The sequence below is a fragment of the Scyliorhinus torazame genome, chromosome 1 (genome assembly GCF_047496885.1).
Source record: "Scyliorhinus torazame isolate Kashiwa2021f chromosome 1, sScyTor2.1, whole genome shotgun sequence".
In the NCBI taxonomy this organism is placed as follows: domain Eukaryota; kingdom Metazoa; phylum Chordata; class Chondrichthyes; order Carcharhiniformes; family Scyliorhinidae; genus Scyliorhinus; species Scyliorhinus torazame.
Window position 1 is genome coordinate 296,643,438 of NC_092707.1, and position 22,794 is coordinate 296,666,231.

The window sequence follows — 22,794 nt, forward strand, 5'->3', positions numbered from 1 at the left end:
GCAAATGGAGCAGTTTTGGGCCACCTTATCAATGTCGGTGTCGAGGCCTGGCCACCAGACATAACTCCAGGCCAACATTTTCATTTTGGTCACACCTGGATGCCCATTGTGCAAGTCTTTTAGTATCAGCTCCTGGCCTTTTTCCGGGACAATCACACGCGTCCCCCACAAAAGGATGCCGTCTTCCACGCTGAATTCTGACAGCTTGGAGGAAAATGCCCGCATCTTGCCTGGGAGCTGTCTATGCTGCCCACCATACAGGACTATGTGCCGAACCTTTGACAGGACTGGCTCCATCTGGGTCCACTCACGGATCTGTGATGCCGTGACAGGCAAGGTGTCCATAAAATTTAGGGTTGCAACCACCTCACCGGTCGTGGGGGTCGACATGGGGCCGGTCGATAAAGGCAATCGGCTCAGTGCGTCGGCATTTGCTATCTGCGTTCCTGGTTTGTGCTCCAGAGAATACTCGTATGCAGCAAGCAACAAAGCCCAGCGCTGGATCCGTGCGGAAGCAATGGGCGGTATTGGCTTATCCTCTCGGAAAAGTCCCAACAGAGGCTTATGATCAGTCACGATAGTGAAATGGCGACCATACACGTACTGGTGGAAGCGTTTCACCGCAAAAACCACTGCCAGGTCTTCCTTCTCGATCTGCGCGTACTTTTTTCCCGCTGCTGTCAATGTGCGGGAGGCGAAAGCTATCGGTCGCTCGGCCCCGTTATCCATCTTGTGGGACAGGACGGCCCCAATACCATACGGGGATGCATCACGTGACGAGCAAAGGCTTTCCAGGATCATAGTGGGTTAGTAACCCAGACGACGACAATTGTTGCTTTACCCGCCGGAAAGAGGTTTCTTGCGGCTGACCCCAAACCCAGGTGTGATTTTTCTTGAGCAGAAGGTGCAACAGGGCCAGCGTAGTTGCCAGATTGGGGAGGAACTTCCCGTAATAGTTTACGAGACCAAGAAAAGAACGAAGATGCGAAGTGTCAGTCGGGGCGGGGGCCTGTTGAATCGCACGCACCTTCTCTGCGACGGGGTGCAAACCTTCGCGGTTCACCCGATAACCTAGGTAGACTACTTCCGTTGCCTGAAATACGCACTTTGTGCGACGTAAATGGACTCCAGCCTCCGAAAAACGTCTAAGGACAGCCTCCAGATTTTCCAAATGTTCCTGCTCCGACGTTCCTGTAATCAAAACGTCATCTAAGTAGACAGCGACACGTGGTAAACCTCTCAAAATGCCCTCCATAACACATTGAAAAATAGCGCAGGCAGAGGATACTCCAAAAGGCAACCGTGTATATTTATACAGGCCCCGGTGTGTATTAATTGTTACATATAGTCGGGAGGCAAGGTCCAGCTCCAACTGTAGGTAGACGTGACTCATATCTAGTTTTGTGAATGAGAGTCCGCCTGCAAGCTTCGCGTAGAGATCCTCTATGCGAGGCATTGGATATCGGTCAAGTCGGGAAGCCGTATTCACTGCAAGTTTATAGTCGCCACACAAGCGAACTGTGGCATCTGGCTTCATTATAGGTACAACTGGTGCTGCCCAGTGAGCAAAACGGACGGGCCTGATAATACCCAAACTCTCCAAACGAGTGAGCTCCCCTTCTACCTTCTCGAGCAAGGCGTAAGGCACCGGGCGCGCCCGGAAATAGCGCGGCGTGGCTCCTGGTTCGACTTGGATACGGGCTACGGCCCCTTTTATTTTCCCCAAACCAGGCTGGAATACATCTGGGCATCGTCCTAGCACCTCAGTCAACCCTCCGGAAACTGTTTGGAGGATGTGTTGCCATTGCAACCGCAAATGGCGCAACCAGTCCCGACCCAACAGGCTGGGCCCCTGGCCGCGCACCACGATAAGTGGGAAACGCCCCTCCTTGCATCCATAAACAACAGGGGTCATTGTAGTTCCTGCAATGTCCAGTGGCTCCCCCGTGTAGGTGGCCAACCTGGCCTGTGAGTCGGTTAATGTAAGGGTCTGTATACCCTGCTTGATGCAGTCGAATGTCCTCTGGGCGATCACGGAGACCGCTGCGCCAGTGTCCAACTCCATCTCAAGCGGGTGACCATTGACCCGTACTGTCACCTTAATGGGGGCCACACGGGGAGCTGCCACACAATGCAGCTGCAGGCAGTCGTCCTCCGTCTCCACGTCCTCAGGAGTAGTCGCCGCACGTTCATCCATATGGAAGGTACGGCCCCTGGGCTGGTCCCAGTTTCGGTCGGAACGACGGCGCCTCTGGCGTCCCCAGGACCGGCGTCCGCGACGGGGCCGGTGCCTACAAGTCTGACACGGACATGGCTCCTCATCCATTGGTTCTGGAGAAGGCTCCCTTCGGGGAGGAATGTCCGACGGCCACTGGCGTCGGTCCAGACGTCGCCTCGCACAAGGTACCGCAGGAGTGCGGGGGGACGTTTTCGGACGGTAGGGGTTGCGCCCCAAGGCATGCACTTCCATTCCCTGTAACTTCTGCACTCCTCGTTCTGCGTTCTCTCGGGACAATACTATTTGAATGGCCTGTTGAAAAGTCAATGTTGGCTCAGCTAACAACTTTCTCTGGGTGGCCGCATTGTTAATACCGCAAACCAAACGGTCGCGTAACATTTCTGACAAGGTCTCACCATAGTCACAGTACTCCGCAATCCTGCGTAGCCTAGATAGAAAGTCGGCAAGGGATTCTCCAGGGGTCCTCTCAGCACTATTAAACCGGTAACGCTGGACTATCGTGGACGGGGTTGGGTTAAAATGTTGCCCCACTATATTCACAAGTTCATCAAACGTTTTGGTGTCCGGCGCAGCTGGGTACGTAAGGCTCCTAATCACCCCAAACGTATGCGGGCCGCAGGCGGTGAGCAATATGACCACCTGGCGCTCGTTTTCGGTGATATTGTTTGCCCGGAAATAGTAACGCATCCGTTGTGCGTACTGGTTCCAGCTTTCCAGCGCAGCATCAAAAACATCCAAACGTCCGTACAGAGGCATGGTATAATAGAAAACAACTTCCAACCTGTATCCAACAAAAATCCAGGGAGGTGGCTTCAGCAGTGTAGACAGCTATTCACTTTAACCCTCGTCGCCAGTTTTGTAAGGGCCACGAAGAATCCAGCACGAGTTTTAAGGATACAAAGTAATAACATTTATTTACAATAACATATATATATATAACAGCAGCAGCAACTTCCCTTGCCGCACACTCCTACCTGCTGGTTCCAAACTGGCCAGTTTTATTTATACATGGAGTTTACTAATGGTTTCTCCGCCCCCCTCATTGGGGAAGCTCATACTCCCACAGGATTGTGGGATTGTCATTAGTCCCCAGCCAATGGTAAGCAGGCAAGTTATAACAATTCTATGATTCTATGACTGTATACCACTGTGCCGCCACCTCTGCTGATGTGGGACAGGACATACCCAGGGACGGTGATAGTGTCTGGGACGTTATCTGTAAGATATGGTTCCGTGAGTATGACTCTGTCCGACTTTGCTCTCCCAATTTTAGCACAAGCCACCAGGTGTTAGTAAGGTGGACTTTGCGAGGTCGACCAGGCTGAGTTTGGCATTGTCATGTCCATTGCCCAGGTCGATGCAGGGTGTTAGGCCCAGTTTCTTTCCTTTTTATTTACTTTGTAATGATTTGATACAACCGAGTGGCTTGCTAGGCTATTTCAGAGGGCATTTAAGAGTCAACCACATTACTGTGGATCTGGAATCACACGTAGGCTAGACTAGGTGAGGACTGCAGATTTCCTTCCCTAAAGGACATTAGTAAACCAGCTGGGTTTTATTTACGACAATTTACAATTGTTTTATCATTATTCAACTTTATTTCCAGATATTTATTGGATTAAATTTCCACCATTTGCCATGGTGGGATACGAACCTGGGTCCTCAGAGTATTACCCTGGGTCTTTGGATCACCAGTCCAGTGACAATATCACTACACGATTGCCTTCCCCATTCAGTGGAAGTTCAAGGTTATGCAGCACAGGAATATACTTGGGGCTGAACTTTCTGCCTTTCTGTCCCGCCAATAGCGACCACCCCGTCCCCCACTGCGACGAGCTCCCCAACAGCAAAATGCCTTTGACATTGGTGGGACCGGAAAATCCCACTGCTGGCCAATGGCAAGCTGCCTCCACCACTGGAAAACCCAGCCCATGGATTTTCAAAAGGCTTTTTATAGTAGGCAGATTCATGGCTAATGCCAGCGCTCATGGGGAAAAGAAGAATGAATAGTAAGCTGGCTACAAATGAGAAGACAATATAGAGTTTAACGATATTTACTGAGACTTATGGAATGATAATTAGTGCTCTAGTGTTCCTCTTTAATTCACTGCATCCAAGGAAATTAGGAAGGCAGCAGAAAGAGGGGTCAGCCTAAGCATAGGAAAAAAGCAAATTACTGCGGATGCTGGAATTTCCAGCATTTTCTCTATCGTTCCAGCCTAAGCATAATTGGATTGCAGACTTCAGAGTAGTTGCAGATGAATTTCAGTGGATGTAAGGATGGTGCAAGACAGATGAGCCTGACATACCATGACAACAGATCACCTGGTAGGAGTAGCTATAAAGTGTAGTGGCAATTGAAGCAGCAAGTAGCTCGTAAGCCACTTCATAAATGTGAGACCATTATAATGAGACAATCAGAAAGATTACAGTGTTCAGGGTTATGGCTTGGTATCAAAATTTACCGTAGAACAATAATACAATTACTGATTGCTTCAGGAAATCTCTGGATTAACCCTCCAGAAGTTATGTTATTGTTGGAGTATTAGTCAAATGAAAAATGCCTCAAGGTAGAATGCTAAATTTGGCAGGTTTGCACACACTGTGAGGGAATGTTGTGCGATACCATGAAACCTGCCAGTTATCTATTCTTCAGCCAAACAAGCCAAACCAGAATGTGATTCAACAGATACATTTTTAAAAGAAAGGTCTATTGAAAATAATTTATGCAAAAAATAATTTACTTGCATATTTAAAAAACTGTGAACACTTCATTTTGTATCAAGTTCACGATAAATTTGGAAGATTTTCACGTTAAAGCATTACGAGCTGAAGATATACATTGCAGAAAACTCCTTCATAATTGCACCAGGTTAATACAAAAGCTTTTGCACAGAAAAGGTTAAAATCAAGGAACCTAAATAGCAACCAAAGATGTGAAAAATCAAGATAGTTTATACAAGAGTTACGCAAATCTCACCTCAAGACCCTGGATATGCACCCAGCTATTTTCAGGAAATTCTTGTATCAACACAATGAGAAACTGCAGACAGGCATTCCAGTGACAGAAAAGCACAGCAACAGCAATCCAATAAATTAAATGCAAGACTTTTGTCATACCCACATCCCACTCATGTATCTGAAAAAGTAAAACAAAAGTGATTAGAAAGAATAAAGCTTCATTTATTTAGGGCGCAATTCTTCCAAAAAATTTCTAAGTTCATTTGTGGCAGGTTTTTCAGATAGTTTTTCAGATAGTTCTTCGCTGACTTTGCTGGCAGGTTCCCCACCGCTATTCAATGACACTTAGTCACTTTTTTTGACCCTGGGGAGTTTCTCACCGGTTTATCCCCCACTTAGAGGATGGGATTCTCCAGCCACACGCACCCTGGGACCAGAGAAACCCACACGAGGTTAGTGGACTTCTCCATAGTCTGCGTCTCGCCCATGGCGTTCTTGCGACAGGCGGGGTGGAAGAATCCTATCCAGAGTTTTTTTAACACTGGGGAGCTGAACTCCAAGATCGCGCCATTTTGAAAGAGTGCCCAATCTCCAAGTGAGTTTGTAGGACTCCCACACCCCTCACCTGTGGGCAATGTCACTCCCACACACACATGGACACTACCCCGCACTGCCCAGGTGAGGGCACCCCGCTATGGGGTCCGTGTTGATCCCTCTCTTCAAGCTTCCCAAGCTCCTTACAACAACCCCTCCCGGCTAGGACCCCCACCGATCACACACCCCCAACCTCCCAGAGGCTCCTATCTACCTGCCCTACACACCCCCACCCTTCAAACCTCCCCCCCCCCCCCCCCCACCCCCCCCAATCCTCATTTCATCGGCACGGCCCCCCTCGCACCCAGCCCTTAGCAGAGCCTGGCACGTGGGCACCCTTGCACTGCCACCCTGGCATCCGGACAGTACTCCTGCCAGCTTGGCAGTGCCATCCTAATAATAATAATCTTTATTAGTGTCACAGTAGGCTTACATTAACACTGCAATGAAGATACTGTGAAAATACCCTGGTTGCCTGTTCGGGTACACTGAGGGAGAATTCAGAATGGCCAATTCTCCTAACAATCATGTCTTTCGGATTTGTGGGAGGAAACCGGAGCACCCGGAGGAAACACACGCAGACAAGGGGATAACGTGCAGACTCCACACAGACAGTGATTCAAGCTGGGAATTGAACCCAGGTACCTGGCGCTGTGAAGCAATAGTGCTAACCATCCTGCCAAGTTGGCAATGCCAAAGTGCCAGCTGGGTCAAGGTGCCTGCGTTCCAGGGAGAGGGCCACCCTGCACTGACCCTAACCACCCTGGGATCTCCGATGGCCCCCGGGCGGCATCTGCCTACATTTGTGTGGACCAGTGCTGAACAGCGCCTGGCTGCGGCCTCGCTGGGGAGACCGGAGAATTCCCTCCCGGCTCTTCCGTCATTCACCGGCCGCACCACACTCAAGGGAGAGCACAATGAGTTCCAAATTTCCAGTAACCTTGGCATGGAAACGTTTTTCTTTATGTCACTCCCTAAAAGTCTAATTCCAATTTTAGGATTATGGGCGCAATTCTCCAAAAAAATTTCAAAGTTACGCCGTTGGGATGCTTGTCAGGACAGGCGAGCAGTGCTGCAAGAAGCTGCACGACCTACTCAGGGCAGGCAGCGTGCCCCTGGCACTAACCCCTTTACCCGACACATGTGAGCCCCCCTCACCCACAATTGGGACAGTCCCATCCCCGCCTTGACCACATGGCTGCACCCACCTATGGTAGTAGCAGTGGCCTCATGCCCTGTGCACCAATGCCATCACGGAGCCAACCGCTGGGTCGCATGCGTCAGACTGTCTAACGCTGTTGATGTTTGTGTGCCCCCCCCCCCCCCACACCGCAGGGGAAGAGCACCCATAACCGCAGGGAGTGGGAGAAGACTGGAGGTGGAACGGCTGAACTGCGTCCCCTCACCATGGCCGAGCGGAGGGCACTTGATTTTGCTGGCGGACCCGATGATCGGGAGGTTGCCAATGCGGATGTCGGAGGTGTGCCACCAAGTGAGATGTGCCCCTGCCTGGCCGTGGCTCCTCACAACACCTTTGTGCCAACCCCCACCCTTTACCACAACCCCCCTCACCACAACCCCCCCTTAACTCCGCCCGTTGGTCTAACCATATATGCTGTCTTATGTCTTACAGGACCAGCCGGCGATGTTCCGGGCCCATCCGGCACCCCCCGCCCCCAGCCAATGCCAGGGCCGGTGCCCCCCCAGGGACGCGAGCACCGACAGGGAGGCCAGCCATCTCAACAGCCCTGCGCCATCTGCACAGGACACACCGGCACAGGACACACCGGCACAGGACACACCGGCACAGGTCACATCTGCGCAGGTCACATCTGCGCAGGTCACATCTACACAGGGGCAGAAACAGAGAGGGTGGACACACAGCACACAATCAAACAGAGGACGGCAACTCAGCACACATCGACATGGGGGACAGATACACTTGGGATGGACACGCAGGGGACGGACATGCAGGGAAGGGACATGCAGGGGACGGACACGCAGGGATCCAACTGACAGCACACAAGGACACAGGAGACGCGGACTTTGGGTCCGATGACGACACTGCGTTAGACTTGCTGGCACTGCTATCACCCACATCCTCCACCATCGCAGAAACTATAATCTCGGTTGGGATCATGAGTGAGAAAGCTCCTGGGACACATACTGGTTTGCACCACACAGCCGTTCCGGTTCGCAGGTGGAGGTAGGAGCAGCCGAGGGGCCGGACAGTCGGAGGGCAGCAGAAACGTGCGGCTATTAACCCGTCCCATGCTCGCTGGCCCTGCCGGTGGCATCGTGCTGCTTCCCGTCTATATCCAGCCTCCATGTCCCGCTCCTCCCCCTCCTCCTTGTCTCGAGAGGCCTGCCCCTCCTCCTGATCCCCCTCCTCCCCTCCTCTACCCCCAGCACATCACCCCTCTGCTGGGCTATATTGTGGAGAACGCAGCAGACCACAACTTTGTGGCCGACGCTCCTTGAGTCGTACTGGTGGGCCCAGTCAGAACGGTCCAGGCACCTGAAGTGCATCTTCAGAACGCCAAAGCGGTCTGTGGCCTCCGTATAGGCTTCATCAGCCAAGACTGCACCGGGTAAATGGGTAGCTCCTGTCGCCCAGCAACCAGCCCCACAGCCGGCAGTTGGGAGGGGGGGGGGGGGGGGGGTCCCTCGAACATGTCCGGGCGCAGACGTGCAGTATCTTCATCTGATGGTCACAGAGCACCTGCACGTTCATGGAGTAGTAGCCCTTCCTGTTCTTGAACACCGGCCTGTTACATGATGATGGCCGTAGGGCAATGTGCACCCCATCGATGACCCCCTGGACCTGGATGCACCGGTCCACAATGGCATACAGGGCATCAGTCACGGCATGGATGCACCTGTGCACCGACGCCTGGGAGATGCCAGATAGGTCCCCACTCGGTGACTGGAACGACCCCGTCGCTTAGATGTTTAGGGCGACCGTAACCTTGACGGCCACCGGAAGAGGGTGTCCTCCCCCCAGTCCCACGCGGTTCCAGGTGTGCCATCATGTGGCAGATGTCGGCCACGGTTTCCCGGCTCATCATCAGTCTCCTCCTGCATGCCCTGTCCGGGAGGTCCTGGAACGACTTGCGGCGCCTGCAAACACGGGGCCTCAGAGGCCTCCGTGGCACTACCACTTCCTCCTCCCCCTCCCCCCCCCCTTCATCATCCAGCGGCTTCCCCTCGTCTGGTTCCTCCTCCTCCTCTTCGGACTGGCGGGCAGACGGACCTGCAGCCTGAACAGCTGGCACATGCCCCTCTGTGGTCCGCTCCTCTGCTGCCGCCCCCGCTCACGCTCCCACAGGGCAACATGCAGGGCAGCGACCCTCGCCACGGCAGCCAACATTGCTGGGTGGTGGCCAAACATTATGATCTGCAGGGGGTGAGGGGATAAGGATTGTTATCATGGCACATGCAGCCGTCCGCAACCAGGTGCCATGGACTAAATGGTCGCCCAGGTTGGCACCATTCGCCCCAGCCACGCATGGTTCCCACCGCCACCCTGTCAGTGCCGCTGCATTTGTCTCCGGCCCTCCTGCCAGGGCCACCGTTCCATGGCACAGCCCTCACGGGGGCTGCCGTGGGTGTGGCCCTCCGTCACCACTCCCGGTGGGTGCTGCCGGCTGGGTGGGGTGGGCGGCGAGGGGCCCGCCAAACACCCAAATGACCATGATGCCTGCGATGGGCCAGCGACCTGTGTGGGTGCCCATTGGCATGGCCGCCATAATGGCGCCCATTGCGTGGGCATCGCCCTGTCATGGCGGGTGGTTCCCGTCCGAATAGCATGTCCCCCCAACCTTCCCCGACACTCCTCCGACCCTGGTAGGCTTCTCTTTCCTCCCCCTGCCTCCTTCTGCACTGTAAATTGTATGATTCCATCACTTGTTCCCCTCAGAGAAAATTTCACCTTCTCCAGGACTAAAAGCCCCAGCAGGTCCTTCCGCCATGCCACAGCACAGGGTGGAGAAGCCCAACAAGACCTGCCTGCAAGCAGTCAGCGAGGTGAATACTAAGACATCTGGCCCCGCACCTGCCTGCAACTCCGGCCAGTCCGACACCTCGAATGTGGCTTCCAGGGGACCGGGCTCTATATCGACATACAGAACCTCCGAAATGGTGCTGAAAACCGCCCTCCAAAACCCTTCCAACTTCAGGCAGGACCGCAACATATGTACATGGTTCGCAGGGCCCCTTCACCCCCTCAAACAGCCGGCTCATCTTTGACTTTGGCAGGTGCGCTCTGTACACCACCTTGAGCTGTTTCAGTTCCAGCCTCGCACACAAAGTAAAGACATTCAGTCTTCACAGCACCTCGCACCACAGTCCTTCCTCCAACGCCGTCCCCAGCTCTTCCTCCCACTTAGCCTTAATGCCCTCCATGGACACCTTATCCTCCTCCAAAAGTCTCCTGCAAATCGCCGAGACGACCCACGCTCTCAATCCCCCCCCCCCCCCGGCTGACAGCACCGCCTTCAGCAACGAGGAGGCAGGCGCTATCGGGAGGATCGGGATCACCTTCCTGGCAAAGTTCCCCACTAGCATGTACCGGAAACTCTCACCCCGCACCAACCCAAACTTCTCATGCAGCTCTTCCAAGCTCACAAACGGCCCTCCCAGAAACAGATCACTCATCTCCCTAATCCCTTTTTTCTTCCCTTTCCAGAGCCTCGTATCCATCCTCCCCGGCTCAAACCAATGATTTCCCCTGATCGGAATCCCCCCTCCACCATTCCCCCAATCCCACGCCCAATCTAAAATGCTGCCAAAACTGCCTCCAAATCTTCAGCATGGCCACCCCCACTGGACGCATGTTATGGGCCAGGGTTTAGAGAACCCCAAAGTGTATCACGGAGTTCACCTGACCCACAACTTTTAATAGATTGTGGTATGGGGAGCACACGGCCCACTCTACAGGTGCGGTACAGCAGAAATGGAAAAGTATTTTTTAAAGCAAAACAATGTTTATTCCATGAACTCAAGTTAACCTTTTTAAAACATACAGTGAACATCTTAGCAACCATTAATTCAAATACAACCCCCAAAGAACACAACACTAAGTAATCCTTTAAGCTTTCCCTTTAACATCCATAAGACTTAAAACACCTTTCAACAGAAGCATATTAGGTTTACATTCACTACTGAGAACATTTATAATTCTGAATTCACCAAATGATCATGAGATAGTCTTTTGATGGCAGAGAGAACAGCAGTACACCTGCTGTCTGGCTTCAGCTCCAACACTGAAAACAAAACTAAAACACACCCTGCAGCCTGCTCAAAAATGAAAGTAAAAAGCTGACAGACAGTCCAGCTCCACCCACTCTCTAACATCACTGCAATAGTTAACGCTCATTTCTTCAAGGTACTCTCACTACAGATATTTATATACATACCCTTTTATAAACACCCATTTCTTAAAGGTACTCTCACATGACACTTACCAAATACTTCCCTGGGGCTATCAGGGCCACTGGCCGCAACACCAACCCCCTAAATGTGCCTCCAGTCTCACCCACAAACCCCACCCCCCACTGCTGTCCCCTCTGCAGTCTCCCTTCCCCATCCAGACAAACGAAGAGATCAGTCTATCCAGCCCCTTCAAAAATGTTTTGGACAAAATGACCAGCACGCACTAAAACAAAATTTAAGAATTATGGTAAAATATTCATCTTTACTGCCTGTAGCAGGCCCGCCAATGACAGAGGAAGATTAACCCACCTCAACAAATCAGCCTTCACCCTCCCCACCCAGCTAGTGAAATTGAACTTCCGAAGACCTGCCCAATCCCCGGCCACCTGAACCCCAAGATACCTAAAGTGAGGCGCCACCACATGGAATGGTATGCCCCGGGCAAGTCCATTGGAGCCATTGCTTTGGGACTTCCAAGGGGTCCTGTAGCACAACATGGAGGTACACATATGGGCCAATTTTTAAATTCATGGATGACACCAGATTGGCAGGAATAATAAAGAGTATTGCGGAGAACTGCTACAATTTAAAGGAAAACATTAATAAATGCACAAAACAGGTAAGTAATTGGCAAATGAAGTTAAACACAGATGCATGTGAGGTAGTACATTTTGGTAAGAAAAATAGGGAGGGCCGCATTGCTTAGAAGGTATGTATCTATGTATGGTTGGGCAAACAAAGGGATCTAAGAGTACAAATACGTCAAGCACAAAATGTTATGCCACTAGTTTGCAAGGCGATTAAAAAAAGCAATGCAAGACCTAGGATTTATTTCTAAGGAAGATAGGTGAAACCTGTACCAAACCACACAAGATTGCATTTAGAGTATGGCATGTTTGGCTGGTTGCAATATTATTAAAAGATAATTTATAGAGACAATTGAGGGGATGCAGAGAATATTTACAAGGATGATATTGAAATGTATGGGTATACATTTCAGGAAAGGATTGACAGAGTAGGTCTCTTCCCTTTAAAAAAACAGGCTGAAGTGTGACCGAAACGTTTAAAGTTATAAAAGGTTTTGATAAAGTGTGTGGTGATCTTTGTATATCAATATACATGATCAATATATGTAATGCTAGTACAAGCATTTGAACACTAGAGGTCTCACTGTCAGGACCTATACTAATAGTTTTCCCTCTCTTTCTGTTGGCAGTGTGTATCAGGAGTGCAGAGAAAACAGACATAGTAAAGCTAGAGAGAGGTTATTTTTTATCAAAATATTGTATTGTATAATTTAATTAGTTATCTCTACAATTGTTTCTTTATTTTACTAGTTGAGTGTTAAGTAAAAGAACTCACAATATTTATTTATATTACTCAATAAATTAGTTTATCTTTACAAGAAGACTACTACTCATTAATATAACATGGTACCAGGTTAATTAGGCTTTTAATAAAGACTAGTAAAGAAATTTGAACAAAAAATAAGATAAATCGGAATCAACTATTCGACTGGGGAAGTCATCGCAACTTCGGAATCCTCGGCAAAACAGGTTATCGATGGACCAAGTGCACTGTCCAAGACATCTAAAGACCATCGGTAATCTGAACTTAAACTGGAAGTTGTTTGAACAACAATTTCAATTCTATCTGGAAGCTAGTGATTTAAATGCTGCGTCTGATGCAAGATGAATCACTTTGCTTCTGTCCCCAGCAGGACAGCAAGCAATTGAAATATGTAATTAGTTTAATTTTGCTGCTACTGAAGATAAGTCGAAGTTTGAACAAATTATCGCGAAATTCGATGACCATTGCAAGATGCAAGCTAATGAAATTTTAGAAAGATTCAGGTTTCATAAGTGTGTTCAAAAAGTTGGTGAACCAGTGAATAACTTCATTACAGATCTCAAACTCTCAGCTCAAACATTTAACTATGCGGATCTTCATGATTCTCTTGTAAGAGATCAAATTGTTTATGGAATTACTAATGATACTGTGCGAGAAGCTTTAATTCGGCAAAACGATTTAATGTTGAAAATCGCGATAGAGAAATGCATCTGCAGTGAACAGACCAAAAGTCAGTATTTAGAATTTTATCCCAAGGAAAAAGGCGCAAAAATATTCCACAAAGCAGAAAAAATAAAAATGGTGTCGCAGGCAGCACAGAAGACTGTTCGGAACAGCAGCTACCCAGCACATGCATTCTCAAGCGCAGGACATGCGCACTACGCTCAGAAATGCGAGACGTTGTAAAAGAGGTCTGCGCATGCGCAAACATCAAAAATATGTCACGATGACAACGTGATGACGTGTCATAGGTGTGGCAACGCCCACTTAAAGGGACAACATCCTGCTTTTGGAAAACACTGTCTGAGATGTTCCAAGCTAAACCATTATGCTTCTCAGTATCAATCATCTGCAAGTTATCCTCTTCCTGCACATAAAAAGAAATACAATGTGAGAGCTGTTGACAAAGATGAACAAATCAACACTAACAAGATTTCATACAAGATGATATTTTCTCGTTAGAAAATACTTTCTTCGTTGGAGTGGTTGAGGCATCTACGCAGACTACTCTGCAAGCAAGCAAAAAGGATCTCCAAGCAACACAAAAGCTCTACATGAAAATAAAAAGGATCTTCAAGCAACAAAATATCAAGAAGTCAACGTCGTCAGCAACGAATCGATGACTACTGTCCGTATTAATAATGCTCCAATCTCAGCGAAACTTCTTAATTCCAAAGATTTTTCTGTGATTAAAAGTCACCATGACATAATTCCTCCAGAGTATTCTTTAAAAGATTATAATGGCAATCCAATTTTATCACATGGATTGTATTATTTGCGTGCCACCAATCGGGACATTCACAAACAAATCAGATTCGAGATAGTGGATGGCAATTGTTCTTCATTATTGGTTGCTCAAGCTTGTAAGGATTTGCGGCTCAGTCAAAGAATTTTCCTCAATACTTGTGAATCAGCTACACTTACAGAAGACATCCAGCAACTTTTACTGGAATACTGATGTATTTCAAGGCATGGGTACATTATCATACAAGTACAAAATACTTTTGAAAAAAGATGCCAAGCCTGTGATACATCCACCCAGGCGTGTACCTGCTCCTCTCAGAGACAGATTAAAGGCTGAACCAACAAGATTACAAACACAAGGAATAATATCAAAGGTACTACAACCAACTGATTGGGTTAGCTCCCTAGTCTGTGTCAAAAAAACAACGGGTGACATTAGAATCTGTATGGATCCAAAAGATCTCAATCATAATATTAGAAGAGAACACTACCCAATACCAAAGCGTGAGGAAGTCACATCTGAAATGGTCACTGGCAGATTTTTTACCAAACTTGATGCCTCGCAAGGTTTTTGACAGATGCAAATTGATGACTCCAGCAAGCTCCTCTGTACCATCAACACACCTTTCGGAAGGTATTGTTTCAACAGAATGCCCTTTGGAATTATTTCTGCTTCGGAAATTTTTCATCTTAAAATGGAACAAATTACGGAAAATCTAGAAGGTGTTCGTGTTTATGTCGATGACATAATCATCTGTTCCACAACGCCAGAACACAAAATCGTCTTAGAGAAGTGTTCAAGAGAATACACAGCTACGGTTTAAAGCTGAACCAAGTTAAATGTATGTTTGCCGCCTCTTCTTTGAAATTCTTAGGTGACAACATTACAGCCAATGGTATCAAGCCGGACAAAGACAAAGTACAAGCCATCAAATCAATGCAAATACCCCAAGGCAAGAAAGCAGTTTTACGCTTTCTAGGATTTGTCAACTTTCTAGGGAAATTCAACAAGAATGTTTCCAGTAGAACAACTTGCATTACGTCAGCTGATCAGAAAGAATACTGAATTCAACTGGATTCAGTCATAATGAAGAATGGATAGATCTGAAACAACAGTTGATCCAAGCTCCCAGCTTGTCCTTCTTTGACCCGACCAGGCCCACCAAAATTTCAACTATCTAATTTCAACTAAAAAAAATTCTACTTCAACAAGACCATTTCAATGAATGGGTTCCCATATCCTACATATCCAGATCCATGACTGCGACTGAGTGTAGGTACACCCAGATTGAAAAGGAGTGTTTAGGTCTTGTGACTGGAATTTCCAAGTTCCATGAGTATGTTAATGGTTTACTGTAGACACAGACCATCGTCCACTTGTCCACATTGAAAAGAATTTAAATACTTCCGGTTGCGGTGATGCGGAGCTAAGCCGCACATTTCGGCTGCTCCCGCTAAAACGGACTTTTGGGCTCTCCAGAGGAGCCCCAACGGAACTTTTTCGACGACTTCCCGTGTGGGAAGGTGAGAGCAAGGTCCCCCTTACACGATGCTCCATTCGCTGATGGGTGCGGAGGCCTCTCCGAGTCCCCTGGATCTAGATGGGGCTCATCGGGTCCTGGCGAGGAGACCCAAGGCCAACGAGCCGCCAAGGGCGTCAGTGGTGAGGTTTCATCGTTTCGTGGACAGAGAGAGTGTCCTGAGGTGGGCCAAGAAGGAGCGGAGCAGTAGATGGGAGAATGCGGTGATCCGAATCTACCAGGACTGGAGCGCGGAGGTGGCAAAGAAGAGAGCTGGTTTTAATCGGGCCAAGGCAGTGCTGCATAGGAAGGGGGTGTGATTCGGAATGCTGCAGCCAGCGTGATTGTGGGTCACATTTCAGGATCGACACCACTACTTTGAAACGCCTGAAGAGGCTTGGACCTTTATCCAAACTGAAAAATTGGACTCAAACTGAGGGTCTGTGGTTGTGGGGAGGGGATGTCGGTTGTATACAGGGTTTTAAATATGCGTAAGGAATGTTCCACTGGTGGGGCGATGGATGGGGGTGGGGGAAGAGATTTGATGGGATACTGTGGGGAATGTGGGCGCCGGTGCTGGAGGGAGGGGAGGCCCGGGGATGGGGGAATTGGGATAAGGCCGCAACAGGAGCTGCGCCACAGGGGGCGGGGCTGGCTCAGAAAAGCGCAGGCTTTTTCCCGCGTTAGGGAAGGGCGGAGTGGGGGGGGGTGGAGGAGAGCACATCGATTGCTGGGGAGGAGGGGGGGGGGATTTCCACACCGGGGGGGGGGTCAACGGGAAGGCGGGGGAAGCCGGGGTCAGCAGGTGTCAGCTGACTTACGGGAGTGTTATGGGGGGGAGCAAAAGAGCTAGATATGGATCTAGCGGGGGGAGGGGGAAGGGGGGGAAATAGGGTTGCTGCAGTATTGGCCGAGGGGGAACTGAAAACAGAAGAGGTGGTCGGGGCGGGCGTTCCCCGTCTGGGGGGCTGGAGGGTGCGGGAGGCGCGGGCACGGGACTGGCCTAAAACAGGAGATGGCTAGTCGGCAGGGGGGGGGGGTGGGAATACCCCCAATCCGGCTGATAACATGGAATGTGAGGGGCCTGAATGGGCTGGTTAAGAGGGCCCGAGTGTTCACGCACTTAAAGGGACAGAAGGCAGACGTGGTCATGCTTCAGGAGACACATTTGAAGGTGGCAGACCAGGTCAGGTTAAGAAAGGGATGGGTAGGACAGGTATTCCATTCGGGGCTGGATGCGAAGAATAGGGGGGGTGGCAATACTGGTGGGGAAGCGGGTGTCGTTTGAGGCCAAGAACGGTAGGCTGCAAGGGGCGTGGGTGGTATTGGTCAACATATACACCCCGAACTGGGACGATGCTGGATTTATGAAGCGTATGGATTTCGGCGGGAGCAGTGCGCAAGGGCCTTCTGGGAGGTACGTTTTTCCTTTAAAAACCCTTACCTTTGCAGGAGCAGGCCTTTGGATTTTGGCGGGAGCGGTGCGCAAGGGCCTTCTGGGAGGTAAGTTTTTACTTTAAAAACCCTTACCTTTGCAGGAGCAGGCCTTTGGATTTCGGTGGGAGCAGTGCGCAAGGGCCTTCTGGGAGGTAAGTTTTTACTTTAAAAACACTTACGTGGTCCCATTTCTGTTTTATTTATTTATTTATTTTAATATAAGGCGGGAACCGGAAGTTCGACCCGCCGGACTTCTTGGAAGGGCCTCCCCTCCCTCCTAACCCCCCCCCCCCCCCGCCCCAACCAATAAATTCTGGTGGAGAGGAAACCCGAGACACTACACGTGTAGTGTCTCCCACCCACCCTCCTCCTCTAACCTAATAATAAGACCCATTAGTGTGAGGTAATGCCATATTATATTATTTTTAAAAAATGTATTTATTAACCAGAACTTGGTTGGAAGTTAGAGGGATGGCAGGGAAGGTAGTGCAATGTTCCTCCTGCAGGATGTTTGAGGTGAGGGATGCCGTTAGTGTCCCTGCTAATTTTACCTGCAGGAAGTGCAGCCATCTCCAGCTCCTCCAAGACCGAGTTAGGGAACTGGAGCTGGAGTTGGATGAACTTCGGATCATTCGGGAGGCAGAGGGGGTCATAGATAGCAGCTTCAGGGAATTAGTTACACCAAAGATTGGAGCTAGATGGGTAACTGTAAGAGGGACTGGGAAGAAGCAGTCAGTGCAGGGATCCCCTGCGGTCGTTCCCGAGTAACAAGTATACCGCTTTGGATACTTGTGAGGGGGACGACTTACCAGGGGTAAGCCATGGGGTACGGGCCTCTGGCACGGAGTCTGTCTCTGTTGCTCAGAAGGGAAGGGGGGAGAGGAGCAGAGCATTAGTCATTGGGGACTCGATAGTCAGGGGCACAGATAGGAGATTTTGTGGGAGCGAGAGAGACTCACGTTTGGTATGTTGCCTCCCAGGTGCAAGGGTACGTGATGTCTCGGATCGTATTTTCCGGGTCCTTAAGGGGGAGGGGGAGCAGCCCCAAGTCGTGGTCTACATTGGCACTAACGACATAGGTAGGAAAGGGGACAAGGATGTCAGGCAGTCTTTCAGGGAGCTAGGATGGAAGCTCAGAACGAGAACAAACAGAGTTGTTATCTCTGGGTTGTTGCCCGTGCCACGTGATAATGAGATGAGGAATAGGGAGAGAGAGCAATTAAACACGTGGCTACAGGGATGGTGCAGGCGGGAGGGATTCAGATTTCTGGATAACTGGGGCTCCTTCTGGGGAAGGTGGGACCTCTACAGACAGGATGGTCTACATCTGAACCTGAGGGGCACAAATATCCTGGGGGGGAGATTTGTTAGTGCTCTTTGGGGGGGTTTAAACTAATACAGCAGGGGCATGGGAACCTGGATTGTAGTTTTAGGGTACGGGAGATTAAGAGTATAGAGGTCAGGAGCACAGAATTGACTTCACAGGAGGGGGCCAGTGTTCAGGTAGGTGGTTTGAAGTGTGTCTACTTCAATGCCAGGAGTATACGAAATAAGGTAGGGGAACTGGCAGCATGGGTTGGTACCTGGGACTTCGATGTTGTGGCCATTTCGGAGACATGAATAGAGCAGGGACAGGAATGGTTGTTGCAGGTTCCGGGGTTTAGGTGTTTTAGTAAGCTCAGAGAAGGAGGCAAAAGAGGGGGAGGTATGGCGCTGCTAGTCAAAAACAGTATTAAGGTGGCGGAGAGGATGCTAGATGGGGACTCTTCTTCTGAGGTAGTATGGGCTGAGGTTAGAAACAGGAAAGGAGAGGTCACCCTGTTGGGAATTTTCTATAGGCCTCCAAATAGTTCTATGGATGTAGAGGAAAGGATGGCGAAGATGATTCTGGATAAGAGCGAAAGTAACAGGGTAGTTATTATGGGAGACTTTAACTTTCCAAATACTGACTGTAAAAGATATAGTTCGAGTACATTAGATGGGTCGTTTTTTGTACAATGTGTGCAGGAGGGTTTCCTGACACAATATGTTGACAGGCCAACAAGAGGAGAGGCCACATTGAATTTGGTTTTGGGTAATGAACCAGGCCAGGTGTTAGATTTGGAGGTAGGTGAGCACTTTGGGGACAGTGACCACAATTCGGTGACGTTTACGTTAGTGATGGAAATGGATAAGTATACCCCGCAGGGCAAGAGTTATAGCTGGGGGAAGGGCAATTATGATGCCATTAGACATGACTTGGGGGGGATAGGTTGGAGAAATAGGCTGCAAGTGTTGGGCACACTGGATATGTGGAGCTTGTTTAAGGAACAGCTACTGCGTGTTCTTGATAAGTACGTACCGGTCAGGCAGGGAGGAAGGCGTCGAGCGAGGGAACCATAGTTTACCAAAGAAGTGGAATCTCTTGTTAAGAGGAAGAAGGAGGCCTATGTGACGATGAGGAGTGAAGTTTCAGTTGGGGCGCTTGATAGTTACAAGGTAGCAAGGAAGGATCTAAAGAGAGAGCTAAGACGAGCAAGGAGGGGACATGAGAAGTATTTGGCAGGTAGGATCAAGGAAAACCCAAAAGCTTTCTATAGGTATGTCAGGAATAAAAGAATGACTAGGGTAAGAGTAGGGCCAGTCAAGGACAGGGATGGGAAGTTGTGTGTGGAGTCTGAAGAGATAGGCGAGATACTAAATGAATATTTTTCGTCAGTATTCACTCAGGAAAAAGATAATGTTGTGGAGGAGAATGCTGAGACCCAGGCTATTAGAATAGATGGCATTGAGGTACGTAGGGAAGAGGTGTTGGCAATTCTGGACAGGCTGAAAATAGATAAGTCCCCGGGGCCTGATGGGATTTATCCTAGGATTCTCTGGGAAGCCAGGGAAGAGATTGCTGGGCCTTTGGCTTTGATTTTTATGTCATCATTGGCTACAGGAATAGTGCCGGAGGACTGGAGGATAGCAAATGTGGTCCCTTTGTTCAAGAAGGGGAGTAGAGACAACCCCGGCAACTATAGACCATTGAGCCTCACGTCTGTTGTGGGTAAAGTCTTGGAGGGGATTATAAGAGACAAGATTTATAATCATCTAGATAGGAATAATGTGATTAGGGATAGTCAGCATGGCTTTGTGAAGGGTAGGTCATGCCTCACAAATCTTATCTAGTTCTTTGAGAAGGTAACTGAACAGGTAGACGAGGGTAGAGCAGTTGATGTGGTGTATATGGATTTCAGTAAAGCATTTGATAAGGTTCCCCACGGTAGGCTACTGCAGAAAATACGGAGGCTGGGGATTGAGGGTGATTTAGAGATGTGGATCAGAAATTGGCTAGCTGAAAGAAGACAGAGGGTGGTGGTTGATGGGAAATGTTCAGAATGGAGTTCAGTTACAAGTGGCGTACCACAAGGATCTGTTCTGGGGCCATTGCTGTTTGTCATTTTTATTAATGACCTAGAGGGGGCGCAGAAGGGTGGGTGAGTAAATTTGCAGACGACACTAAAGTCGGTGGTGTTGTCGACAGTGCGGAAGGATGTAGCAGGTTACAGAGGGACATCGATAAGCTGCAGAGCTGGGCTGAGAGGTGGCAAATAGAGTTTAATGTAGAGAAGTGTGAGGTGATTCACTTTGAAAGGAATAACAGGAATGCAGAATATTTGGCTAATGGTAAAGTTCTTGGAAGTGTGGATGAGCAGAGGGATCTAGGTGTCCATGTACATAGATCCCTGAAAGTTGCCACCCAGGTTGATCGGGTTGTGAAGAAGGCCTATGGAGTGTTGGCCTTTATTGGTAGAGGGATTGAGTTCAGGAGTCATGAGGTCATGTTGCAGCTGTACAAAACTCTGGTACGGCCGCATTTGGAGTACTGCGTACAGTTCTGGTCACCGCATTATAGGAAGGACGTGGAAGCTTTGGAGCGGGTGCAGAGGAGATATACCAGGATGTTGCCTGGTATGGAGGGAAAATTTTATGAGGAAAGGCTGATGGACTTGAGGTTGTTTTTGTTAGAGAGAAGAAGGTTAAGAGGAGACTTCATAGAATTTGCAGTGCAGAAGGAGGCCATTCAGCCCATCGAGTCTGCACCGGCTCTTGGAAAGAGCACCCCACCCAAGGTCAACACCGCCACCCTATCCCCATAACCCAGTAACCCCACCCAACACTAAGGGCAATTTTGGACACTAAGGGCAATTTATCATGGCCAATCCACCTAACCTGCACATCTTTGGACTGTGGGAGGAAACCGGAGCACCCGGAGGAAACCCACGCACACACGGGGAGGATGTATAGACTCCGCACAGACAGTGACCCAAGCCGGAATCAAATCTGGGACCCTGGAGCTGTGAAGCAATTGTGCTATCCACAAGGCTACCGTGCTGCCCATAGAGGCTTAATAGAGGCATACAAAATGATCAGGGGGTTAAATAGGGTGGACAGTGAGAGCCTTCTCCCGCGGATGGAAATGGCTAGCACGAGGGGACATAGCCTTAAACTGAGGGGTAATAGATATAGGACAGAGGTCAGAGGTAGGTTCTTTACGCAAAGAGTGGTGAGGCCGTGGAATGCCCTACCTGCAACAGTAGTGAACTCGTCAACATTGAGGGCATTTAAAAGTTTATTGGATAAGCATATGGATGATAATGGCATAGTGTAGGTTAGGTGGCTTTTGTTTTTTGACTTCCCATGTCGGTGCAACATGGTGGGCCGAAGGGCCTGTACTGCGCTGTATCGTTCTATGTTCTATGTTGAGGCGCATTCCGGACCTGGAGGTAGGAAGCTTGATAATGGGGGGGGATTTTAACACGGTGTTGGACCCAGCATTAGATCGTTCCAGATCTAGAACCGGGAAGAGGCCGGCTGCGGCCAAGGTGCTTAGGGGGTCTTTGGACCAGATGGGGGGAGTGGATCCGTGGAGATTTGCCAGGCCCCTGGCCAGGGAATTTTCTTTTTTCTCCCACGTACACAAAGCCTACTCCCGGATAGATGTTTTTGTTCTGAGCAGGGCACTGATCCCGAAAGTGGAGGGAATGGAGTATTCGGCCATAACCATCTCAGACCACGCCCCGCACTGGGTGGAACTGGAGTTGGGAGAGGAGAGGGACCAACGGCCGTTGTGGCGTTTGGATGTGGGATTACTGGTTGATGAGGTGGTGTGCGGGAGGGTACGGGGGTGCATTGAAAGGTATTTGGAGGCCAACGACAACGGGGAGGTGCCGGTGGGGGTAGTATGGGAGGCGCTGAAGGCGGTGGTCAGGGGAGAGTTCATCTCCATCAGGGCTCACAGGAAGAAGAGAGAGGGCAGGAAAAGGGAGAGGTTAGTGGGGAAGATTTTAAGGGTGGACAGGAGATATGCAGAGGCCCCTGAAGAGGGACTACTTAGGGAGAGGCAAAGTCTCCAGACGGAATTTGACTTGTTGACCACAGGGAAGGCAGAGGCACAGTGGAAGAAGCACAGGGGGCGACGTATTAGTATGGGGAGTAGGCGAGCCGGATGCTGGCACATCAGCTCCGTAAGAGGATGGCAGCGAGGGAGATAGGTGGAGTCAAGGATGGAAGGATGGAAGAGGAACTACGGTGCGGAGTGCGGTGAAAGTAAATGAGGCATTTAAGGCCTTCTATGAGGAGCTGTACAGATCCCAGCCCCCAGCGGGGGAAGAGGGGATGCGACGATTTTTGTCCCACTGAGGTTCCCGAGGGTGGAGGAGCAGGAGGTGGCTGGTTTGGGGGCACCAATTGGGTTGGAGTAGCTGATTAAAAGACTGGGGAGCATGCAGGCGGGGAAGGCCCCGGGACCAGATGGGTTCCCGGCTGAGT

General features: G+C 49.8%; 1 protein-coding gene across 1 annotated transcript in view; it reads right to left on the bottom strand.

Annotated features, from left to right (window-relative positions):
- Nucleotides 1–4,224: 4,224 nt before the first annotated feature.
- The window catches only part of LOC140421149 (potassium/sodium hyperpolarization-activated cyclic nucleotide-gated channel 1-like), a 93,884-nt gene continuing 75,314 nt past the window's right edge, over nucleotides 4,225–22,794 (bottom strand). Inside the window, exons 5-6 of the mRNA XM_072505633.1 lie at nucleotides 5,220–5,378; nucleotides 4,225–4,257 (exon numbers count right to left, since the gene is read on the bottom strand). Of these exons, the coding sequence (XP_072361734.1) occupies nucleotides 4,225–4,257; nucleotides 5,220–5,378 (192 nt within the window). The remainder of the gene's footprint in view (nucleotides 4,258–5,219; nucleotides 5,379–22,794) is intronic.